Consider the following 23,904-nt stretch of genomic DNA (forward strand, 5'->3'; position numbering starts at 1 on the left):
GGGCGGGGACAGACAGGTTAGGGGCGCGGCGAAGGGCGCTGCTTTCCTGCTTCAACACGCCTACTTTAGCTAAAACAGAAACTTAAAGCCAGGACGGGTCACCCTTTGTGGGCCCCTGAAAAATACAAAACGAAGTTTCGAGAGAGTTCAAAGGCGTTTGGACCGACCATGGCGATTTTAGATTTCCGTGCCCCTGCAGAAGAGAAAGCGCTCGCGGTGCCATTGGCTCTGGCTGAGGGCGAGTCCGGAACCTGTGCGCAGCGGAACTTTCGGCTCTGACATCCACGTTGCGCTACGCGCCTGTTTGCCGAGCGGTTTCCGGGCGGCTCCCTTCCCTTGCATGCGGCATTGTGTCGGGAGTTGCTGACAGCCATGGCCCCGCGGGTCTGGCGTCGACGGACCCTGGAGCGGTGTCTGGCAGAAGTCGGCAAAGCCACGGGTCGGCCCGAGTGCTTCCTCACGTAAGTGCGCAGATCCCGGGCTCGGGGTGCGACCGGGGTCTCACGTGGACGCGGGTTGCAAATTGTGGAGCTGGGGTAAGGTAAGGGGAAATATAAATCACTTTTCCCCAAATTTCGGAGTCTGTACTTTCCTAGGCTATCAAAATTTTAAAAATTGTTAACATTTATATAGATGGATCTCTCAGTTGAGTGTTACTGAAATCACCCTAACCTCAGTTATTAACGGCTAGAAGCTTCCCTTGGGCTTCTGACGCCTGCATCCCTCTACACACAAACTGTTGGTTTCTCCTTCCTCCAATGTGCTCCTAAAGCACTCAGTGCTTAGCATACTTTATTGAAAGTACGAACTTGTCACTTGTCTGTCCACCCCCCAAAACTAAGCTTCTTGAGAATTAGAACTTTCATGTCTCTTCCCAGCACAAGCGTTTTATATGTATTTTGTTGAAGAATTTAAAATACGATCTGTGAAATTATTACTCATTTATATTTCAAACCCCGGCTCACAGCAACTACAGATTTTGCTTAGTTTGAATTCAGTAGCACACAACTGGGATATCCGCACTGTGCAACTTTTAACGATTTTTAAAATTTTGGTACTGTCAAGCATCTCAAATTCACTGCGTCCAAAATAGAGCTGTTGTTTCTGTTTAATAGAATTGTTGTTTCTGCCCACCCATACTCTGCCATCCCCTGAAGTCCTTTTCCCATGCTCACCTGTCAAGCACGTCCGTGTGAAGAGACCACTAAAACAGGCTTTGTGTGAGCAGCAAGGCTGTTTATTCACTTGGGTGCATGTGGGCTGAGTCCGAAAAGAGAGCGAACGGTGATGGGGAAGAGGTTGCTTTATAGGAGTTGGGTAGGTAATGGAAAATTACAGTAAAAGGTGGTTATCTGTTGTTAGCAGAGGAGGAGGTCACAAGGTACATGGTAGGGAGATCATAAGACTTATTGTCCAGAAGAAGAATATCACAAGGTCCATTGATCAGTTAAGGTAGGGCAGGGACAAGTCACAATGGAGGAATGTTGTAATCTTGGTTAATCAGTTAAGGCAGGAACTGTTTTACTTCTTTGGTGGTTTTTCCGCTGCCCCAGACTTCTTGGCTCCTGCGGGCCACCTGGACGTATATGTGCAGGTCGCAGGGGTTACAATGGCTGAGCTTGGGCTCAGAGGCCTGACACCACCACGCAAGCCTTCCCTATCTCAGTAAATGGCACTTCTGTCTTTCCAGTTTCTCAAACATGAAAGTAGGCTGCTACTTTATTGTCTTCGTTTTTCTCTATTCTGTATCTAATTCCTTAGCAGTCCTGTCAGTTCTACCTCCAAACTAAGCATATTCACTGCTCTAACTCCAGTTTACATCACCATTATCCTTTGCCTGGAATGCTGCATCAATCAACCTTCTAATCACTGTACTTTTCCTCCTCCTCCCTCCTCCCTTTCTTCTTCCTTCGTGTAAATCATCATTTCATCCCTCTGCTTAAAATGTTTTCTCTTTTTTTTTTTTTTTTGAGACAGAGTCTCGCTCTGCCGCCCAGGCTGGAGTGCAGTGGCCAGATCTCAGCTCACTGCAAGCTCCGCCTCCCGGGTTTACGCCATTCTCCTGCCTCAGCCTCCCGAGTAGCTGGGACTACAGGCGCCGCCACCTCGCCCGGCTAGTTTTTTGTATTTTTTAGTAGAGACGGGGTTTCACCGGGTTAGCCAGGATGGTCTCAATCTCCTGACCTTGTGATCCACCCGTCTCGGCCTCCCAAAGTGCTGGGATTACAGGCTTGAGCCACCGCGCCCGGCCTAAAATGTTTACTCTTTACACTTTAAATGACAAACTCTTACTCCTGAGCCACGCGTAATTTGGCTCCCATCAGTCTCTCCAGCTTCACCTTCTGCCTCCTTCCACTTTAGCCGTGCTTACCTTTTTGTTCCTCAAGCTCACCTCTAGAGGATTTGCATCTTAGAGGATTTCTTCTGCCTGGAATACATGTTTCCCAATCTTTATAAGACTATCTCCTTATCTACAGCTTTCCCCTCGGATGTGGCATCTAAGAGAGGTTTTCCTTGACCACTGTAGCCAAAGCAAATGTTGATCATTGAATGAATAAGTGAATGAATGAATGGAGTTGTATATAATGTAGCAGAATTGATCATTTAAGGCTAATTTACTACATATCTCCAAGCAAATAAATTTGTAATGGTTTTCCTGCCTAAAATCTATACAGCTGATTCACAGATACTTGGTTGACAGGTTTTATATATCAATGTAGGTCAGCTTATATGTTGTTGGGGGCCAGAATCTATACTTACACTTCATTCAAATTTGATTTTACAAAAGAGTTGGGTTTTTAAATTTTATTAAGAGTGCTGTGAAATTATTACCTATAATTCTAAATCTCAATTCCTCCCAATAGGATTCAAGATGGATTGGCATCAAAGTTCACTTCTTTAACAAAAGTGCTTTATGACTTTAATAAAATATTAGAGAATGGTAGGATCCATGGAAGCTGCTTGCAAAAACTTGTGATAGAAAATTTTGATGATGAGCAGATTTGGCAACAACTGGAATTGCAAAATGAACCAATTTTACAATACTTTCAGAATGCAGTTAGTGAAACAATTAATGATGAAGACATCAGTCTTCTCCCAGAGAGTGAAGAACAGGAACGTGAAGAGGATGGTTCAGAGATAGAGGCTGATGACCAGGAGGACCTAGAAGATTTAGAAGAGGAGGAAGAAGTGTCAGACATGGGTGATGATGATCCTGAAGTGGGTGAGAGAACTAAAAACTCGAGCAAATCTGGTCTGAGGAAAAGCCCAGTTTTCAGTGATGAGGATTCTGACCTTGACTTTGATATCAGCAAATTGGAACAGCAGAGCAAGGTGCAACACAAAGGACATGGAAAACCTAGAGAAAAGTCCGTAGTAGATGATAAATTCTTCAAACTCTCCGAAATGGAGGCCTATTTAGAAAACATAGAAAAAGAAGAGGAACGAAAAGATGATAATGATGATGAGGAGGAAGATATTGATTTTTTTGAAGATATTGATTCTGATGAAGATGAAGGGGGACTGTTTGGAAGTAAAAAACTTAAGGTAAAGTTTTGAGAGAGGAGAGAACACTTTCCTCCTCAAATTAGCTTTCGTTCTCTTTTTCTAGGGGAGATTGAATTGTAGTTAGAAGTTTTAGTGATAAGAAATATTGTGCTCTATCTTATCAGTTACAAATGAATCTTCTTCCGTTCAATTTATGTTCCAGTTGGTCTTATAGTTTTGTGGTAGTGTTATTAGTTGCCATTTTCATCTAATCACTATTTAGTTATTAGTTTAGTTATTAGTTATTAGCTCATAGTGTTATTAAGTCAGAAAGTAATATATACATACAAATCTATGTGCATGTGTTAATATATTTTTCTATTCCTAATTAATAGTTTTTAAAATCTTTTTAGTCAGGTAAAAGTTCCAGAAATCTGAAATACAAAGATTTTTTTGATCCAGTTGAAAGTGATGAAGACACAACAAGTGTTCATGATGATGAGCTGGATTCAAACAAAGATGATGATGAAATTGCTGAAGAGGAAGCAGAAGAACTAAATATTTCAGAAACGTGAGTATTTTGAACCATCCTTTATATTGTAGGCTGGAATTGCCCAATCATGTATGTGTACTCGTAGTTATCAAATGTGTCTGTCTTAAGAAATTGGATTCTCTAATATCAGATATTCTCAAGATAGCCAGAGGAAAGTCTCTGAATGTAAAGGGACATTAGATATCACTTAATGAAGAAAAATATCACTGGTAGTAGCAATCAAACCTTCCTTACCAGGAACTTTGATTTGGTTTTGTGTCAATAAAATCCTGTTATTTTTGTGAGATAAGAGATTTGTATTGTAGATTGATTAATATTTTATATATGTTGGACACTTTTTGTTCTGTTTCTTTTTTTTTTTTTTTTGAGACGGAGTCTTGCTCTGTCACCCAGGCTGGAGTGCAGTGGCGCAATCTCCACTCACTGCAAGCTCCGCCTCCCGGGTTCACGCCATTCTCCTGCCTCAGCCTCCCGTGTAGCTGGGACTACAGACGCCCGCCATCACGCCTGGCTAATTTTTTTTTTTTTATAGTTTTAGTAGAGACGGGGTTTCATTGTGTTGGCCAGGATGGTCTCAATCTCCTGACCTCGTGATCTGCCCGTCTCGGCCTCCCTGTTCTGTTTCTTACATAGCATTTTACCTAAATAATACCTTTTGTTCCTTAATAACTGAATGATTTTGGAAGTTCTGAGTATTTGGTTGCATTAGGTATATAAAAGAAGAACTTTATTAAGGGAAAATTTGTTTCCTTTTGTTTTTCTAATGGAAAGTAGCATATTTTTTTTTGTAAGAGTTTTGGTATTGTAGGGATGAAGATGATGACCTTGAAGAAAATGAAGACGATAAACAACATAAAGAAAGCTTGAAAAGAGTGACCTTTGCTTTACCAGATGACGAGGAAACTGAAGATACAGGTGTTTTAAATGTAAAGAAAAATTCTGATGAAGTTAAATCCTCTTTTGAAAAAAGGCAGGAAAAGGTAATTAGTAATTTATGGAATTTTTAATATACTTGACATTAAACCATCCTTTGAAAACTATTAACCATCCTTTGAAAACAGATATCTTGGCCAGGTGCAGTGGCTCACGCCTGTAATCCTAGCACTTTGGCAGTCCGAAGCAAGAGGATCGCTTGAGCTCAGGAGTTCAGAACCAGCGTAGGCAACATAGTGAGACCTTGTCTCTACCAAAAATACAAAAATTATCTGGGCATAGTGATGTGTACCTGTAGTCCAACTACTCTGGTGGCTGAGGCGGGAGGATCACTTGAGCCTAGGAGGTTGATGCTGTGGTGAGCTATGATTGCATCACTGCTCTCTAGACTGGGCGGCAGAGCAAGACCTTGTCTTAAAACAAACAAAAAACCAAAAATCTTCCCATATGGAAAGCATCTGATGAGCAAAAGTCAGTGCCTGCATTTCAATTTGGGGCCTGTGAGTAAAATAGTTGCTTCTGCTGGGCGCAATGGCTCACACCTGTAATCCCAGCACTTTGGGAGGCTGAGGCAGGTGGATCACTTCAGTTCAGGAGTTTGAGACCAGCCTAGCTAACATGGTAAAACCTCATCTCTACTAAAAAAAAAAAAAAAAAAAAATAGGCATGGTGGCGGGCACCTGTAATCCCAGCTACTCGGGAGGCTGAGGCAGGAGAATCCCTTGAACCCAGGAGGCGGAGGTTGCAGTGAGCCAAGATGGTGTCACTGGATTCCAGCCTGGGTGGCAGAGTGCGACTCTGACTCAAAAATAAAAAAAATTTTTAAAGATAGTTGTTTTTTCCTTTGTCCCTAATGTCTTTATATATATAGCATGTCTCTCCTGATAAAGCTGTCCTGTGAGCCTCTTAACTGTTTTGACTGCTTTGGAGGATACCGTGTATGTCCCTTTTTTTTTTTTTTTTTTTTGAGATGGAGTTTCACTCTTGTCACCCAGGCTGGAGTGCAGTGGCGTGATCTTAGCTCACTGCAACCTCTACCTTTCAGGTTCAAACAATTCTCCTGCCTCAGCTTCCTGAGTAGTTGGGATTACACCACGCCCAGCTAATTTTTTGTATTTTTAGTAGAGACAGGGTTTCACCATGTTGGCCAGGCTGGACTGAAACTCCTGACCTCGGGTGATCCACCCGCCTCAGCCTCCCAAAGTGCTGGGATTACAGGTGTGAGCCACTGCGCCCGGCCAACACCACCTGTGTCTTTAAGGTACTCCGCAGATTTTTGTGAGTGCTGAATAGCCATAATTTTAATTTATGCCATTGCAAACATATCTTCAAAGTTGGTAAAAATTGTTTCTTTGTGTCATGATTTCAGACAAGTGAAATTTCATTTAATTTTTGTAGATGTAGTCTGGGTCTAATAATTTGGCTGTATCATTTATTTATCTTAAAATTTTTATCACAATAAAAATGAGAATAGGGCTAGGCACAGTGGCTCACACCTGCACTTTGGGAGGCTGAGGAGGGAGGATTGTTTAGAGCCCAGGAATTCGAGGCCAACCTGGGCAACGGGTCAAAAGCCCATCTGCACTAAAAGTTAAAAAAATCAACTGAGCATGGTAGTGTGCGCCTATAGTATTTGCTACTCGAGAGGCAGATGGGGGAGGATCTCTGGAGTCCAGCAGTTCAAGGCTGCAGTCGAGATATGATTGCACCACAGCACTCCAGCCTGGGCAACAGAGCTAGAGACTGTGTTAAAAAAAAAAAAAAAAAAAAAGAGAATAGGCAGATAATAAAAGATACCAAGAATATCAAAAGAATTGTTTTTAAAATTTGAGAATCTGAATTAAATCCGTGGTTGTCAGATTGTCCCCAGAAGATAGAGAAATTCTAAGGTAAAAAAAGCACCATTATAAAATATCAATGAGTTAGTGTCCTTCCACCCCACTCTTCCCACCCTCCTCCAACACATAAAGAAAGAAAGGTTTGGTTTTATTGTGAAATTACATCAGACCTTCAAGTTAAGTTTCAGTAAATCACAAATAATTTATTTCAGTTTCCACATATAAAGAATAAAGTAGAACTTTCAAACTTTTTTTTTTTGAAACTGTTAGAACGTGAAAACCCAAACCTGACAAAGGTAGCATTAAAACGCACGCGCGCGCACACACACACACACACACAAATTCACGAACGGGGTTGCAAAAATCCTGCAGCACGGTGGAAGAATTATGCCACACAACTGCATGAACCTTATTCTCTTGAATCAGTATTAGAAAATCTAGTATGATTCCTGACTGCAAGACATTAAGGAGAAAAAAACATATGGTCACCTCCATATGTCAGAAAAACATTTGATAAAATTCAATATTCATTTCTAATTTTTTTTCACTCCTAGCGGAATACAAATATATCTATGCCATCATGCATGATGGGTGAAATTCTAGAAGCATCCCTTTAAGATTAGGAATGAGATAAGATGTCCAGTATTACAGTTACCACTGTTGATTAACATTCTTTTAGACTCATAAGCCAGCGTAACTACAAAAGATAAGGATAAGAGATTAGGAAAACTGCCAGGGGTGGTCGCTCATGCCTATAATCCCAGCACTTTGGGAGACCAAGGTAGGAGGATTGCTTGAGCTCAGGAGTTCGAGACCAGCCTGGGCAACATGGTAAGACCTCGTCTCTACCAAAAATACGAAAATTAGTCAGGCGTGGTTGCACATGCTTGTGGTCCCAGTTACTTGGGAGTCTGAGGAGAGAGGATTGCTTGAGCCTGGCAGGTGGAGGTTGCAGTGAGCTGAGATCACGCAACTGCTCTTCAGCCTAGGCAACCAAGTGAGACTGTCTCCAAAAAAAAAAAAAAAAAAAGATTAGGAATCCTGCAGATGTAATTATATTCTACTAGAAGTGAAAAATGAATGCGTTAGTATTTGGAGAGGAAACTGAATGGATAAACTGAATTGATATTAGGAAAATAAGAGAATTCTGTAAGATAGCTGAAAAGGCTGGCATTTTATACACTGAAGTCATCATTGTTGTCTTTTAGAAGTTAGAGATAATGACCCGGCGTGGTGGCTCACGCCTATAATCCCAGCACTTGGTGAAACTCCATCTCTACTCAAAAATTAGCTGGGCATGGTGGCACACGCCTGTAATCCCAGCTACTCAGGAGGCTGAGGCAGGAGAATTGCTCAGGAGATGGAGGTTGCAGTGAGCTGAGATAACACCACTGCACTCCAGCCTAGGCGACAGAGTGAGACTCTGCCTCAAAAAAATATAAAAAAAGGAGTTAGAATAAGAATTTGAGTTTGGAGTCAAAAGAGTCAGACTCCATCAGATACTAATATTCTTTTTTTTTTTTTTTTTGCGACGGAGTCTTACTGTGTCGCCCAGGCTGGAGTGCAGTGGCCGGATCTCAGCTCACTGCAAGCTCCGCCTCCCGGGTTCACGCCATTCTCCTGCCTCAGCCTCCCAAGTAGCTGGGACTACAGGTGCCCACCACCTCACCCGGCTAGTTTTTTGTATTTTTTAGTAGAGACGGGGTTTCACCGTGTTAGCCGGGATGGTCTCGATCTCCTGACCTCGTGATCCGCCCGTCTCGGCCTCCCAAAGTGCTGGGATTACAGGCTTGAGCCACCGCGCCCGGCCCCAGATACTAATATTCTAATCAAAGAATTACTTCACTTGCGAATAGATAGATCACTTGAATAAAATAGAGCCCAGAAACAGACCCAAATGCGTCTGGGGAGTTTAGTATATTATAAACATGGCATTTTAAATCAGTGAGGAAAAGAAATTGTTTGCAACTCACCCCACCATAGGCAGCAGAAATAGGAAGTCATTGACAAAATAAAAAGATGGCAAGAACGGAATTGTAGAACAGTACATTTCTTGCTTTCCCACTTTTTAAAGTATTTTTTACTTTTACACAAATATAAGTGTAATTTTATTTTCTAAATGTATACTAATTATTTTGTGTCTTTCTTAGATGAATGAAAAAATTGCATCTTTAGAAAAAGAGTTGTTAGAAAAAAAGCCGTGGCAGCTTCAGGGGGAAGTGACAGCACAGAAGAGGCCAGAGAACAGCCTCTTGGAGGAGACCCTGCACTTTGACCATGCTGTGCGGATGGGTATGGTGCCCTCTTCTGTAAAGTGGTCATGTCTGTGCTTTTTCCATGGTTCCATTTCATACAAAGATTTGGGGTGATGTTTCTTTTCCCTCAACTTTTTATTTTAAAAATTTGTAAACACATGGCTTGGCACGGTGGCTCTCGCCTGTAATCCCAGCACTTTGGGAAACTGAGGCAGACAGATGACCTGAGGTCAGGAGTTTGAGACCAGCGTAGCCAACATGGTGAAACCCCATCTCTACTACAAATACAAAAATCAGCTGGGTATGGTGGCAGGTGCCTGTAATCCCATCTACTCGGGAGGCTGAGGCAGGAGAATCCCTTGAACCCAGAAAGGGGAGGTTGCAGTGAGTCAAGGTCATGCCGATGTACTCCAGCCTGGACGATAGAGCAACACTCCATCAAAAAAGAAAAAAACAACTTATAAACACAGAAAAGTTGAAAAAATATTACAGTGAACATCTATATGCTATTCAACTGGATTCACCAGTTACCATTTTGTCGTATCTACTTTCTCTCCTCAGCATATGTAAGAATGTATATGTGCCCCTTTTTTAAGTAAGTTGCCAGTCTCATGGCACTTCACTTTTAAGTGCTTTTGCAGGTATCTTCTAAGAACTAGGACATTCTCCTATATAATCACAATACCATTAATCCACCCCAAAAATTTAACATCAGTACACTGATGATACCTAATATATAGTTTATAATCAAGTTTTTTGCAGTAATCTGTTTCAAAGGCTTGCATCCTGTCATGGTCCACTGATTAAATTTTGAACTTCAACCTGAAACCATGGTCATCTCATTGCCTTCTTTCTTGTACCCATTAAGTCAAAATGAGTTTTCATTTTATTTCAATGGAAGAGAGAATGGAAAAGAGGGGAAGAGTCCTTGGGTACCTTGGATAAAGTATTAGCACTTATTACCATATGTATCCTAGTTTTGTGGTTTTCAAACTTCGGGGAGCATCACAAGGCTTATTAAAGCACAGATAGCTGTCCCTCTTCCCCACTTTCTGATTCAGGAGGTATGGGGGTGGCCCAGAAATTTGCATTTCTAACAAGTTCCCACGTGTTGCTGACGCTGTGGGTCCAAGGACTGCAATGTGAGAATCAGTGGTCTAGTGGATATCTACCTAATGAATAAATGTTGTATTTCCTTTAGCACCTGTGATTACAGAGGAAACCACCCTTCAACTGGAAGATATCATTAAACAGAGGATAAGAGATCAGGTCAGTAAGAATTAAATTTAACTTAATTGAAATGTCACTGAAATTTTTAGGAATAATGTGAGAGTACTTTGAGAGTGGGACTATTGCTTTTTATTTTCACTTAGTGTTCACAAACCTTAAATCTAGGCTACCTAGTCAGCTTTTGTTGTGTGAGGTGCTGCTCTTTAGTAGTACCTAGGAAAGACGAGTATTGTGCCTGAGAGGAGCCAGAAGCCATTAGTCTTGCTGACCTTTTGGGCGGTGCTTAATGAAGCTGGTGGCTGACCTGTGGTGGTTGCACCCAGAACCCTTGGCTTAGGCACAGTATCTGGTGTGGCAAATTACTCAGTATATATGTCTTAGTCTTTTTCCTGTTGCTTATAACAGAATATCTGAAACTGGGTGACTTATAAAGAAAAAGAATACAGTTGTGGAGGCCGAGGAATCCAAGGTGGAGGAGCCTTCTTATCAGAGGGGATTCTGCAGAGTCCCAAGGTGGTGCAGGGCATCACATGGTGAAAGGGCTGAGCATGCTAAGATGCTGGCTCAGGTGTCTCTTGCTCTTCTTAAGAGCCACCATTCCCCCACCAATGATAACCCATTAATCCATAAATGCAACTACCATTCATGAGGGCAGAACCCTGGTGATCCAGTCATGTCCTAGAAGGCCCCACATCTCAGTTTTGCCACATCAGGGATTAAGTTTCAAAATGAATTTTGGAGGGGACGTTCAAACCCTAACATTTGTGGTAGTACTACAATTTAAAACCATTTCTCAATGGCATATTTTTTTCAAATGTTAAAAACCTAGTGGTTTTTGTTAAAGAATTGATCTGATTTTGTAAACTTAGAATAAATCTTAGATATATGGCATGTATAGTAAGAAATGGCTTTATAACATGTGTATAATGTTTGCCTACACTTGTAGGTCTAAAATAGAGTTTGAAGGGTGAGTATCATGTGCAGAACATCTTAAAATTTGAAATGAAATGTGATAAACTAACTCAAGGCTTGACTTTTAAACAAACTGTGTTGGGGAAATGTGGAATTAAAGTTGGTAACGAGGAAGGCTCATTTAAAACAAAAAACAGAAAAAGATATTTGAGTATTGCCTCCTTTGCTTTCCAAATGTTTATTCTTTGTGACTTGAATAGTTATTTCAGAAGTTGAAAATTTTCTTTTTGCTATAATTTGCTTACTCTGGAATAATGAGTAGTAATAAATATAACATATATTTACAATAATTTATTAATATATAATGATAATTTATTAATATATTGATAATATTTATTATAACAATATTCCAGAGGAAGATTCTTAAGTGAACCTAGAAATAAATTGTAGGTTTTGTTATGTTCTACCTGCCCTTTATGTTTCAGGCTTGGGATGATGTAGTACGTAAAGAAAAACCTAAAGAGGATGCATATGAATATAAAAAGCGTTTAACCTTAGACCATGAGAAGAGTAAATTGAGCCTTGCTGAAATTTATGAACAGGAGTACATCAAACTCAACCAGGTGAGGAAGCCTGTAAGGCAAAACCGTTATTATTAAAGAAATAGAAGTAGAGATCTAGGCTTTTTGTGACTGTTGAAAACATGAAATGGAAATCTTGAGCTCTTCAGCTACATCATTTAAGTATAAGACAGAGCATGCTAGGAATAGAAGGGTTCTAATATTCCCGCTTTATGTGAGGGGTTGCGGGGGTTGCTTTGCAATTAGGCTTTGGTCACCTGATACTTTTACAACTAATTATTAGCTTTCCAGCAATTATTATGGTGGTGCTACAACTTTAAAACCATTTCTCATTGATATTTTGAAGTAACTGACATATTTTACATGATTATAAATTCATTCTGATTTTTAGGTCTATTTTTTCTTTCACTTAACTAAAATCTCTGGGCTGAGTGTAGCGACACGTACCTATAATCCCAGCACTTTGGGAGGCTGAGGCGGGCGGATTGCTTGAGGTCAGGAGTTTGAGACCTGTCTGGCCAACATGGTGAAACCCCGTCTCTGCTGAAAATATGAAAAAATTAGACAGGTGTGGTGGCGTGTGCCTGTAATCCCAGTTACTTGGGAAGCTGAGGCAGGAGAATTGCTTGAACTAGGGAAGTGGAGGTTGCAGTGAGCCGAGATCGCATCATTGCTCTCCAGCCTGGGCGACAGAGCGAGACTCCATCTCAAAAAAAAAAAGAAAAGAAATCTCTGGTTAAATAATAGGACAAGGTCATATTCCTAGGAATATTGTATGCTGATATAATGATCGAATTATTCCTTCACATTTGATTTAGTGGGAATGTGGTTAATATGTACTTAGGGATCAGATGGCATTTTTTTTCCTGCAAAAGCCATTTATGATTCCCAACAGATTTTGTTAATGAATGCCCTTCAGTTAGCAACAGCAAATTGCCCTGATGCCACTGTGAAATTGAAGAACTGAGAAGATTTGAATTAAAATTCTTCCTGCCTGCTTTGCAATCCAAGGTGGTAGCTGAAGGAGGATGTGTACAGTTTCATTTGAATCTTTGAGGAGATTCAGTAGATACAGAAAGTATTTGGTGACCACGAGAGTTAAAAATTATATATGTAATGCAATAGTTTATGCTAGCTCTAAATGTTAGTTTCGTTTCTCTCTTAGAAGTCAACAGCCAGTTCAGAAGTTTTTGAGGATGGACTTGGAGTTCTAGGAGCTAGGCTAATTCTGGAAGTGAAATGATGGTAAACAGCACATGTAGGAGCTTTTACTTACAGTTGTGTATATAAAGTGGCTCAGAAAAATGCTATATAGCAAATATACAGCTACATATTTGATTTTACAGCTATTGTTACCTAGAATGAGGTGAAAGGACATGTTTAGGATTTTTTAAAGTGTGAGGTAAGTTACAATAGTAAGAAGCGATAGTAGCGTGATGCCTGACCATGGCTGGAAGGTGGGTGCTGATGATGGACATTGGAACCAGACCTGGATGCGTCTTTGTCATCAGGATCAGGAGGCAAAGAGCCTATCTTTTGCTAGTTTTGTTGGGTTTTTTTTTTTTTTTTTTTTTGGGTCTTAATAACAAAAAACAAAAAGCCCTCTTAGGCATTTAGAATAAGCATTTGGGGCCAAAGGGGACAGAGAGAGAAGCATGAAATTTACTTTTTCTCTTCAATAAAATTAACATTGCTGTCAGTTTTTTCAATGTGATTTGTCAGAATAAATCTTTAACACATTACATGTAAATAAAAGAAAAAAAAGTCCCTATCATCCAAATGGATATTTGGATAATTTTATGAAGTCTATATTAACACTTCTTTTTTTTCTTTTTTCTTTTTTTTTTTTTTCTTGCTCTATCACCAGGCTGGAGTACAGTGGCGTGATCTAGGCTCACTGCAACCTCTGCCTCTCAGGTCCAAGCGATTCCCCTGCCTCAGCCTCCTGAGTAACTGGGATTACAGGTGCACACCACCAAGCCTGGCTATTTTTTTGTATTTTAGTAGAGACGGGGTTTCATTATGTTGGCCAGGATGGTCTCGATCTCCTGACCTCATGATCTGCCCGCCTCAGCCTCCCAAAGTGCTGAGATTACAGACATGAGCCACTGTGCCCAGCCAGCCACCGTGCTGGGCCTTTTTTTTTCTTTTTAATTGATGTGAGATTTATATAACATAAAATTAACCACTTAAGTGAACAAATTTGGAGCATTTAGGACAGTGTTATGTAACTACTAACTGTATCTCGTTCTAAAACATTTTTATCAGCCCACAATAAAGCCCTATATGCATTAAGCAGTTGCTACCCTTTCCTCACTTGTCCCAGCCCCAACAAACCCCAGTCTGCATTCTATCTCTGTGGATTTGCCTATTTTGGAACCATACCATATGTGGCCTTCCATTTCTGACAACTCATTGAGCGTCGTGTTTTCAAGACTGGCATTTGTCAGTGCTTCATTTCTTTTTTATGGTTGCACAGTATTCCATTATGTGTGTGTACCACAGTTTATCTGCTCATCCACTGATGGACATTTAGGCTGTTTCCATCTATTGACTGTTAATAGTGCCATGTACATGTATTTGTTTGAGTATCTGTTTTTAATTCTCTTGGTTGTACACCCAGGAGTGGCATTGCTGGGTCAGATGGTAATTCTCTGTGTAGCTTTTTGAAGACCTGCCAAGCTTGTTGCCACTGTGACCGCATGATTTTACATTCCTACCTATCAATAATGCACAAGGGTTCCAGTTTCTTCATCCTTGCCAACACTTGTTATCACTTGCTATTTTCTTTAAAAAAAAAAAAAAAAAAAAAAAAACTGTAGCTATCTTAGGAGGAATAGCTTAATTTTTGACAGAAGTAAATACCAAGGTTGTTAAATTTTTAAGTTCTGAATATTAGAGGTAATGGTTACTGTAGCTCCTAAAATGCACATCACATCTCTGGAAGGTGCTGGAACCCTCATGGTACTGCTGCTTTTAATTTTGCTTTTGGAATGTTTCCTTGTAGCTGAAGCTTTGGTGATGAGAAGTTGGGAATACCCTCATTGACCTTTAGTGTTTTGTCCTGTGATACATATCAAGTCTCTTAGTTTGACATTGTTGAACTTATTTCCCAAGCAAAAAACAGCAGAAGAAGAAAATCCAGAGCATGTAGAAATTCAGAAGATGATGGATTCCCTCTTCTTAAAATTGGATGCCCTCTCAAACTTCCACTTTATCCCTAAACCGGTAAGTGTATTAACAGTTCAGTGTGTAGCTAGAGCAGGGTGACCTTCATAGCTTTGATCCTTTGTGAGACTAGCTCTTTATTTTGTTTCAGGATACAAACTTGTAGTAATTTCCTGTAAATTCCAGGCAGGGTCTCCATGAGGAAGGCTCAGTTCTGGTTCCATGACAGTTCTGGCTCTACCCAGATCTTCAGTGAGCCCCTGCCAGCTGGGGCTGGCATGGTCAGGCATCCCACTACTACTGCCTCTTACTATTTTAACTTACCTCACACTTTAAAAGACCCTCAGCCATAGCCACAGGGGCTCCTCCCTTCTCTACCCTCTCAGTCTTGTTGCATTTTCATTGTATAATGGGTTTGGAGATGTATGGATATCTATACCCAGCATTTATGGAGTATCTGCTATGTGTCATATTACATACATTAATAATATGTATGTGTCTTTACATACATTAACACTTAATGCACACAACACTGAGGCAGGTACTATAGTTTCCATTTCTCAGGGGAGAAAACCAAGGTTTAGGAGGTGGGAGGGTGAGAACTAACTCTGGGCCCATGCTGTCTCCGCTGCATGATGTTCCCTCACCAGGCCCAACCCTCTCAAATGCTCCTCCCCTGTCTGTCTGTCACCCAGACTTGGCTCTACCTGTCTACTCCTTGGAGCCTCATCTACTCACCAGCTTCTGTGAACCCATAAAACATGCTTGTACCATCCTTTGGTACTTGTTCACATGTTGCCCTTTGGTGCCTGTGTTGTTGTCTGAAATGGAATGTCATGAATTAAGGACTAGTAGAAGTCAGAACCTGAGTTGAGTTCTGCTCCTAACTGGCTTTATGATACAGGCAATCACTTCACGTTTCGTCTGTACAGAAGAGCTAATCTCCAAGATCCTTTCTTATTAGTTGATGGCTAGGTGATTTTTTCCCATGCAGATATTTTGTCTTCTCAGACAATAAGCTTTTTTACCTGTTTTGTTTGTTTTTTTTGGTGTATATGTATGCTTTTAATCCAGTTGTAATTACATGCTAGTAAGTTTTTGATGGCAGGAGCTATCTTTAGATTCCCAAAGTCCCTACTCTGGGTTGTGTGAAATAAACAGGTGAAGAGATGAGTGGAATTTCTCAACTCCTCTTGTCCAGCAGGTCTTACTGAGGTGAAGGATGTGGGCCCTTTCTGGGCCTTAACCTGTGTAATCTGGCTCTTCCCACCTCTTTGGTCTCCCTTGGCTTGCTACCCCCACCCCCACTAATCTTCTGATTCCTTCAGCAGGCCAAGTCCCTTGCGCTTTCTCGCTGTGCTCTTCCCCCTGGCCCAGTAGGCTGCACTTCCTTTTTGGCATGGCTGGCTCCTTATTGCCCAGGCTAGACGCCTTCCCCTCCTTGCAGATGTTCCTTGGCTCCCTACCTAGGGTAGACTGTCCTTCCCGCCTTGCTGCATGTCTCACCACTCGGCTCCTTTTCCTCATAGTTGCATTGCACATTTGCAGGCATTCACTAGTTGTTCATTGCTCTCTACTTGTCTTCAGGCAGCACAAAATGCATCTACTGTTCCACTCTGTTCCTTGCACTAGCTAGGATCTAATGCAGGGAAGCAGTTAGACATTCCTTGGAATATTGGGAAGTGAAGGAGAAGTGAATGTATTTGTGTCTATGTGCCCCAAATGAAAAGCCTTTCTTTTTTCCCATAAGAAATGTAGAATTGCTAGTGTAGGTTCTCTTTGATACTACTTTTTTCATGTTCTGGTTGGTATTTCACACACCATCTCTGTAGACTCCATTTACCAATCACAGCTATCATTTTTTGTGGCTTTTTTTTTCCCTTTTTTTTCTTTTTTTTTTTTTGAGATAATCTCACTCTATTGCCCAGGCTGGAGTGCACAATCTTGGCTCACTGCAACTTCTATCTCCTGAGTTTAAGCAATTCTCCTGCCTCAGCCTCTCGAGTAGCTGGGACTACAGGCATGTACCACCATGCCCAGCTAATTTCTTAGTATTTTTAGTAGAGACGGGGTTTCACCATATTGGCCAGGCTGGTCTCAAACTCCTAACCTCAAATGATCCGCCCGCCTCGGCCTCCCAAAGTGCTGGGATTACAGGTGTGAGCCACTGTGCCCAGCCTTTTGTGGCTTTTTGGACTGTCTTCTTTTTCTCCGTATTTCTCTTTAAATGCTAGAATGGAATACAGTGTTTTTAGTAACAGTTGAATGGTGGTCCAGTAGAAGAAATGATTTCTTTCACACTCTCATTTTTCTCTCACTTAGAATCCAGGATCCTATTATGTTTATGGCTTTTGTTCTTTGTGAAGTTTCCTTGAGCAGATAGCTCCATGCACAGGATGGTGATGAGGAAGAAAGAATACTAATGTAATTGCAATACATAGTCACCATTTTAATCACAGGATCAGTATGAAACCTGTTTTAATTACTGGATTTCTTGGGTAGTTCTTTCAAAAAAAGGCAAAAATCTGAAGCAGATGGTCCTTCAATTAACATTGCATCCTTTCCCCCTTTTTGTAATTGATAGCTTTGATTTATTTTGATACTGTTTTAGTTTTTCAAAATAGTTCAGTATTATTTCATATTTATGTTTATGGAGATGTTTTCAGTAGTTGAAAGATGAGGAAATTTATCAGTCGTCTGGTTTTGACTCTTGTTCCCATAAACGTCTTTCCTTGCATCTTTTTCCATATACTTCTTAGAGCTAGCGTTTTTTTCTGTAAGCAAAGTCAAGATAATAGAAATCAGCAAATCTTACCAAACAGCATTAATGGTTGTTTGAGAATGTCCACATGCATGGTAGATAGGAATAGTAGAGGAAGAGATGGAAGAACTGATGTTTGAAGATGGCAGAAATGTTATGGAAAAATGTAGAAATACGTGCTGTTGGAATGGTTTTGAGACGGAAAACCCTAAAATACCCAGGTCTCTGGGATCCTGAAGCAGTGCCGCCCCTCAGCACTGCCGTCATGCCAGTCCACTTAGGACTTTGGCTGTTACCATATCTAACGTTTTAAATAGTCTCCATTAGGTTTGCTGACTTTCAAGCAAGTGAAAAAAAAGATAATCTCCATAAAGTATTTTATATATTATACTTTAAGTTAATAGGTTCACAGTTCACACATTCTGTGCGAGAGTCCCTTCTGGCTTCCCATTGAATATATTATCTCTTTTCTAGCCTGTACCAGAGATTAAAGTTGTGTCAAATCTGCCAGCCATAACCATGGAGGAAGTAGCCCCAGTGAGTGTTAGCGATGCAGCTCTCCTGGCCCCAGAGGAGATCAAGGTAAGAAGCCAGTGTTGAAACCTTAAATGTCTGTTACAAGTTAGTTGATTTTAGCCGGACTCCATTTATTTAATGTCATTTGTCTTGCATTTGTAGTTCTTATTCCAGTGTATCTCAGCAGTTTCTAAGTATAAGCAAACTAGTAATGTTACAATATTCAAATACCAGTCTCCTATATTGTGGCTTTATTATGAGGTACAGTTTGAGAGTTACCATAAGAGCAGTTTTAAAATAGCTAGTATCAATATCTTGTTATAATCCAATCCAAATACTAGCAGTGATACTAAGTTTAAAACAAATTGCTTGCATTGCGTATATACTAGCAATAGTTTAGTATCAGCATTTCCCCCTTATTTTATTCGTGTAATGCTAATTAGTAATGGAATCCGAATCTAGAGTTGAGCATTTGGTTATCAAATGCAACAATCGCTGCCATGTGAACACTGAAGCTCATGCCTCACATAGTAATAATGGTTTCTGCCAGGTGCTCATCTTCCTGGCTGGCTTAGCAGCAGGGCCTTCCTTGTCCCTCCTCACTTGATTTGCTACACCTACACTCACCCCTTCTGTCTGAGCCTCTGCCACCTCAGTGCTGGTGACAGCCCTGGCAGGATAGGCTGGCAGCTGAGGAGAAAAGAGATAAAATTGATCCTCACTGGAGAGAGGTTTCCCTTCCCTTCCTCGGTTCTTTGGTCTCTGCCCTCTGTTCTCAGTCCAGTTGCTGTCATTAGCAGCTCAGAGCTGAGGCTGCCTCTGGCATGTCCCTGAAGCCCATTGGAATCTAAATGCTGTGGAGGGCTGGCTCCTCTTGTGCTGATAGGTTGAAAACCCAACTCTCCATGTTGCCTTCTTGTGAATTAGTTTGGGAACTGAACCGTCACTGTAAGAGTCTGTGCTGTCAAAGAATGCATTTCAGGTTTTAAAGAACTGAGTTACCAGTGCTCACTGGAATGTAGGTGGGGATTGCTCTGCGTCTTCGTGCACTTGGCCACAGACGCACAGCCTGCTCCCTAGCTACCCTGCAGTTTATTCCATTCCAGTTTCCTAGTTGTTAAACTTGATTAACAAATATGTTGGTGGTTTTTTTTTTAATAGGAGAAAAATAAAGCTGGAGATATAAAAACAGCTGCTGAAAAAACAGCTACAGACAAGAAACGAGAGCGAAGGAAAAAGAAATATCAAAAACGTATGAAAATAAAAGAAAAGGAGAAGCGGAGAAAACTGCTTGAAAAGAGCAGTGTAGATCAAGCAGGGAAATACAGCAAAGCAGTAGCTTCGGAGAAGTTAAAACAGCTGACCAAAACTGGCAAAGCTTCCTTCATAAAGGTAAGGACAAGGGAAAGAAAATTGCTCAAGGGGACCTTTGTGGGGGAAGTGGATAGCAAGCACTGGGTGACTGGAATGTCTGAGCCAGCCGACAGCCCACCTGCGGGATGGAGGCGCATGATGCTGACCGGCTGGAATCGCAACCTTTAATGTTCTGGGGTTTTTCATGTAGGGTCCTCACAATAACCTGGGTACTGGCAGCAGTTTGTCTTTCACTCCTTTCTCTGTTAGATTATAAGAACGTTGTAGCAGTATGGAATACCTCTAAGCTAACTGATTTAGTTTTCTGTAATTCTAGTCCTTTTTTTTCATATTTATGGTTGTATATGTTGTTGTAATGGTGATGTACTATTTTTGGCTTTTTTCACTTATAAGTACATTTTACAGCATAAGCATGTGTTGTTTTTAATTGCAGGATGAAGGTAAAGACAAAGCCTTAAAGTCCTCTCAAGCATTCTTTTCTAAATTACAAGATCAAGTAAAAATGCAAATCAATGATGCAAAGAAAGCAGAAAAGAAAAAGAAGAAAAGACAGGATATTTCTGTTCATAAATTAAAACTGTAATATATTTTGAATATAATGTAAATATTAATGTGTAAGCTTATGTTGTGTCATTGTTCTGTTTTATAATACAATTCTTGAGAACCTTTCTTTACATTGGTGACTGATATTTGAGAGTTCCATAGTGTGAAAAGACAAACTCCTGACTATTTGCAAAGCCCTTCCGGTTTCCATTGGTGTGAAGCAGCACCTGGCTCCTCCCTAGGCCCTTCCTATTCAGGCACTGCCTGAGCTGATCCTGCTGTGCTCTTGCCATGGCCCAGGCCTGTGTGAGGGCCAGGCCAGCTTGTCCATATGGGCTGGTGTGCAAGCACTGGCCTGCAGGCTGAGAAGAGGACAGAGCCAGCCAACCCCCTCACAAGCAGCTGTCTACAGCAGAAGTCCTCACTCTTTAGGCTCTTAATTTCCTTCTCCCATTGCCCTGTCATTTTATAAAACAGTAGCATTTTCATGCCTGTGCCTTACTTCCTTCCCCTTTGGGAAATGATCTCATGTCATCTGAACAAAGGTTTAATGTAGGCTGTAGAGCCCTATCCACAGTCAGCTGCAGAGGACAGGTATGATGGAGAAGTGAATCTAGAAGTAATAGAAGCTCAATACAGCCAGGAATGTAAACTGTAGTCTGTAGAGTGTTCTGTGACCACCAGGTACTCATTGTTTCAACCTCCCCATCCAGGGAAAAATGCCTTTTGTCTAATAGGCTCTCATATTGATTTGATGGAAATGCAGTAAGCCTCCAGATGGGTAGAGAATGTGGACTAAGATTCCACCAAAGCAACAGGTAAAGCCCTTCTGATTTTTTATCTACAAGGGGTTAATCAGTGGTCAAGAAGAGCCTGTGGAAGTTTGCAGTCTGCATTCCTGTTACTGCAGAAGATGGCTACAGCAGGGTAGAGCTAAGCTGTATGGGGCTAAATTAAGCACTGGCTTTTGTCCATTTGTGCTGCTGTAACAGAATACCTGAGACTGGGTCATTTATAAACAACAGAAACATTTCCTGCAGTTCTGGAGGCTGGGAGGTCTGAGATGAAGGTGCTGGCAAGTTGAGTGGTAAAAGCTGCTCTGCTTCAAGGTGGTACCTTGTTATGTTCTCACTTGGCAGAAGGTGGAAGGACAAAAAGCCACCAAACTCCATCAGTCTTTTTATAAGGATGCTGATCCCATCCGTGAGGGCTCTGCCTTTAAGACTTAATCATCTAAAGGTCCTACTTTTTAATATCTCATTGGCCATTAAGTTTCGGCACGTGAATTTTGAAGGACACATTCAGATCATAGCATAGCATTCCACCCCTGGTTTCTCAAATTCACGTTCTTAACACGTTCATTCCATTTAAGTCCAAAGTCTCCTGTAAACGTGGGTAAGACCAACTCAGGGTGTGATTCATCCTGAGCCAAATTTCCCTCCAGCTGTCAAACAAATTACATGCTTCCAGAATACAACAGTGGAATGGGCATAGGATAGATACTCCCATTTAAAAGGGACAAATAGGAAAGAAGAAGTAGCTTCGTCCCAAGTAAGTCCAAAACCCACCAGGGGAAACAACATTTAATCTTGAGGCTTGAGGATAGTCTTTGACTTTATGTCTCACCTTCCAGCCACACTGGGGTGAGGGTTGGGTCCCCAAGGCTCCAGGTGGCTCCACCCCCATAGCTTTACTGGGTGAAGCCCATGCCCTGACTCTCACTGGTTGGAGTCCTGTGCATGCAGCTCTCCCGGCCTGGCATTGCACACTGGTGGCTCTATAGGTCCAGGGTCTCAGGGGCAGCCCTGCCCCAATGGCTGTGCTGGGCATTGCCTGGGAATGTGTTCTCTGTGGTGACCCTGCCCCATGGCATTTCTCTGCCTGCATCTGATGCCCCTCAGTCCTTGACATACATCACTCACTTGGTTTTCTGGCTGCCAAGTCTCTTTTCCTCCTACTCCGCTAGCTCAGTCTCCCTTGCAGGCTCCTTCTTACTGCCCCGCCTTTTGTTAATGAAATGCTTAGTCTTTTGACCTCTTAGTTATCTATCTACAGTCAATCCTTGGTCCCATGTATTGATACCATTTAAACCCCAACGACTCCCAAATTTATATTTCCAGTCTGACCTGACTTGATTACATCAGTTCAAGGGTTTTCATCCACAAGAATGTCTACGTGGTATCTCACATTTACATGTCCGAAACTGAACTCTTACTCTTTCCCCTCCCTCCTGCCAGTTGCTAGGCTAAAGGCCTCAGAGTTTCCCTTGACGACTCTTCTCTTGTACCTTACCACCTTTACCATGAGTGAATCCTGCTGGCTCAGTCTTCTAAATGTATTCAGAATATAACGATTTCTTATCAATGGCAATGCCAACACCCCGACCCAAAATGTCATCATCATCTCCCGTTGGATTACTGCCTCAGCCTTCTGTTTTCCTCGCTCCCTCTCTGGCTTCCACCCTAGTGACCCCGTGATCTACTCTTAATGCAAAGGGAAAGGGGTCCTTTCAGAGCTTCTGCTCAAAATCTTTTTCTCCCCTCCTCCCATCTCACTCAAAGTCGATGCTCAAATCCGTACAATGACCTGCAGGGTCCTACATCAGGTGCTGGCAAACAGTAGCTGGATGGCAAGTTAGCCAGCTGTTTTTGTAAATAAAGTTTCATTGGAACACAACCACACTCATATGTTACGTATTGTCTATGGCTGCTTTCACACTACAATAGCAGTGTTCCCTAGTTATGATGGAGGCCACGTGACCCCCAAAACCTCAAATATTTACTATCTGGCCCTTCACAGAACAAATTTGCTAACGCTTGCCCTCTGTGATCTGGCTCTGCTGCCTCCCTCGCCTTGTTTCTGCTCCAGTCTTCTGGGGTCTCCTTGGTGTTCTTAGAGCCCGCTAGGCAATCTTCCACCTCAGGGTTTTTTTTTTTTTTTTGAGACAGAGCCTTACTCTGTCGCCAGGCCAGGCTAGAGTGCAGTGGCGTGATCTTGGCTCACTGTGACTTCCATCTCCTGGGTTCAAGCGATTCTCTTGCCTCAGCCTCCTGAGTAGCTGGGACTACAGGCGCATGCCACCACACCCAGCTAATTTTTTGTATTTTTAGTGGAGATGGGGTTTCACCATGTTAGCCAGAATGGTCTCAATCTCTTGACCTTGTGATCCGCCCACCTTGGCCTCCCAAGGTGCTGGGATTACAGGCATGTGCCACCGCGCCCGGCCCATCTGTCTTTCAAAAAATGTTTTTAGTTGGAAGTATAATTTATATTCAGTGAAATGCACAGATTTGAAGTGTACATTTTGATAAGTTTTAACAAATGCATTACCCGTATAACCTACCTCCTTTCAAGATACAGAGCATTTCTATCATCCAGAAAGTTCTCCTGTGCTTTAATCCTGTCCAGCACTCCCCCAGCAGCTGCTGAACGTGCCTGAGGACATTGGTACAGGACTCTGGCCTCCCCAAAAGAGCTGCTTGGACAAGTCTGCTTGGCTTACCCTAAATCCCAGCCTGCACTCTAAAAATTTCCATCCATCTTTAAACTGGTTGTACCTATAACCCTCCTTCATCAAATAAATAAACCCTGAAAAATAGGAGGACAATACCCCTTCCTGGCCCAGCAGCCCAGGACCTAATATTTACTGTATACCTAAGCTTTTAGAAATACGATTTGCATGGGTGGGGGCTGGCGGCTGCATCCCCTCCTCCTCCTGGTAGCCCCTATCAGCCTACAGTTTCCGCAGAGCAGA

General features: G+C 41.7%; 1 protein-coding gene across 1 annotated transcript; it reads left to right on the top strand.

Annotated features, from left to right (window-relative positions):
- Positions 1-14: 14 nt before the first annotated feature.
- On the top strand, positions 15-20,275 carry MPHOSPH10 (M-phase phosphoprotein 10). Its single transcript, XM_025355019.1, has 11 exons — positions 15-461; positions 2,865-3,546; positions 3,900-4,057; positions 4,848-5,019; positions 8,961-9,102; positions 10,267-10,334; positions 11,693-11,830; positions 14,906-15,016; positions 18,192-18,299; positions 19,395-19,625; positions 20,041-20,275. Exons 1-11 carry the CDS (start codon positions 373-375, stop codon positions 20,188-20,190), a joined length of 2,049 nt encoding a protein of 682 aa, XP_025210804.1. The 5' UTR covers positions 15-372; the 3' UTR covers positions 20,191-20,275.
- The last annotated feature ends 3,629 nt before the right edge of the window (positions 20,276-23,904 follow it).

This window comes from Theropithecus gelada, chromosome 13 (genome assembly GCF_003255815.1).
Source record: "Theropithecus gelada isolate Dixy chromosome 13, Tgel_1.0, whole genome shotgun sequence".
NCBI lineage: Eukaryota > Metazoa > Chordata > Mammalia > Primates > Cercopithecidae > Theropithecus > Theropithecus gelada.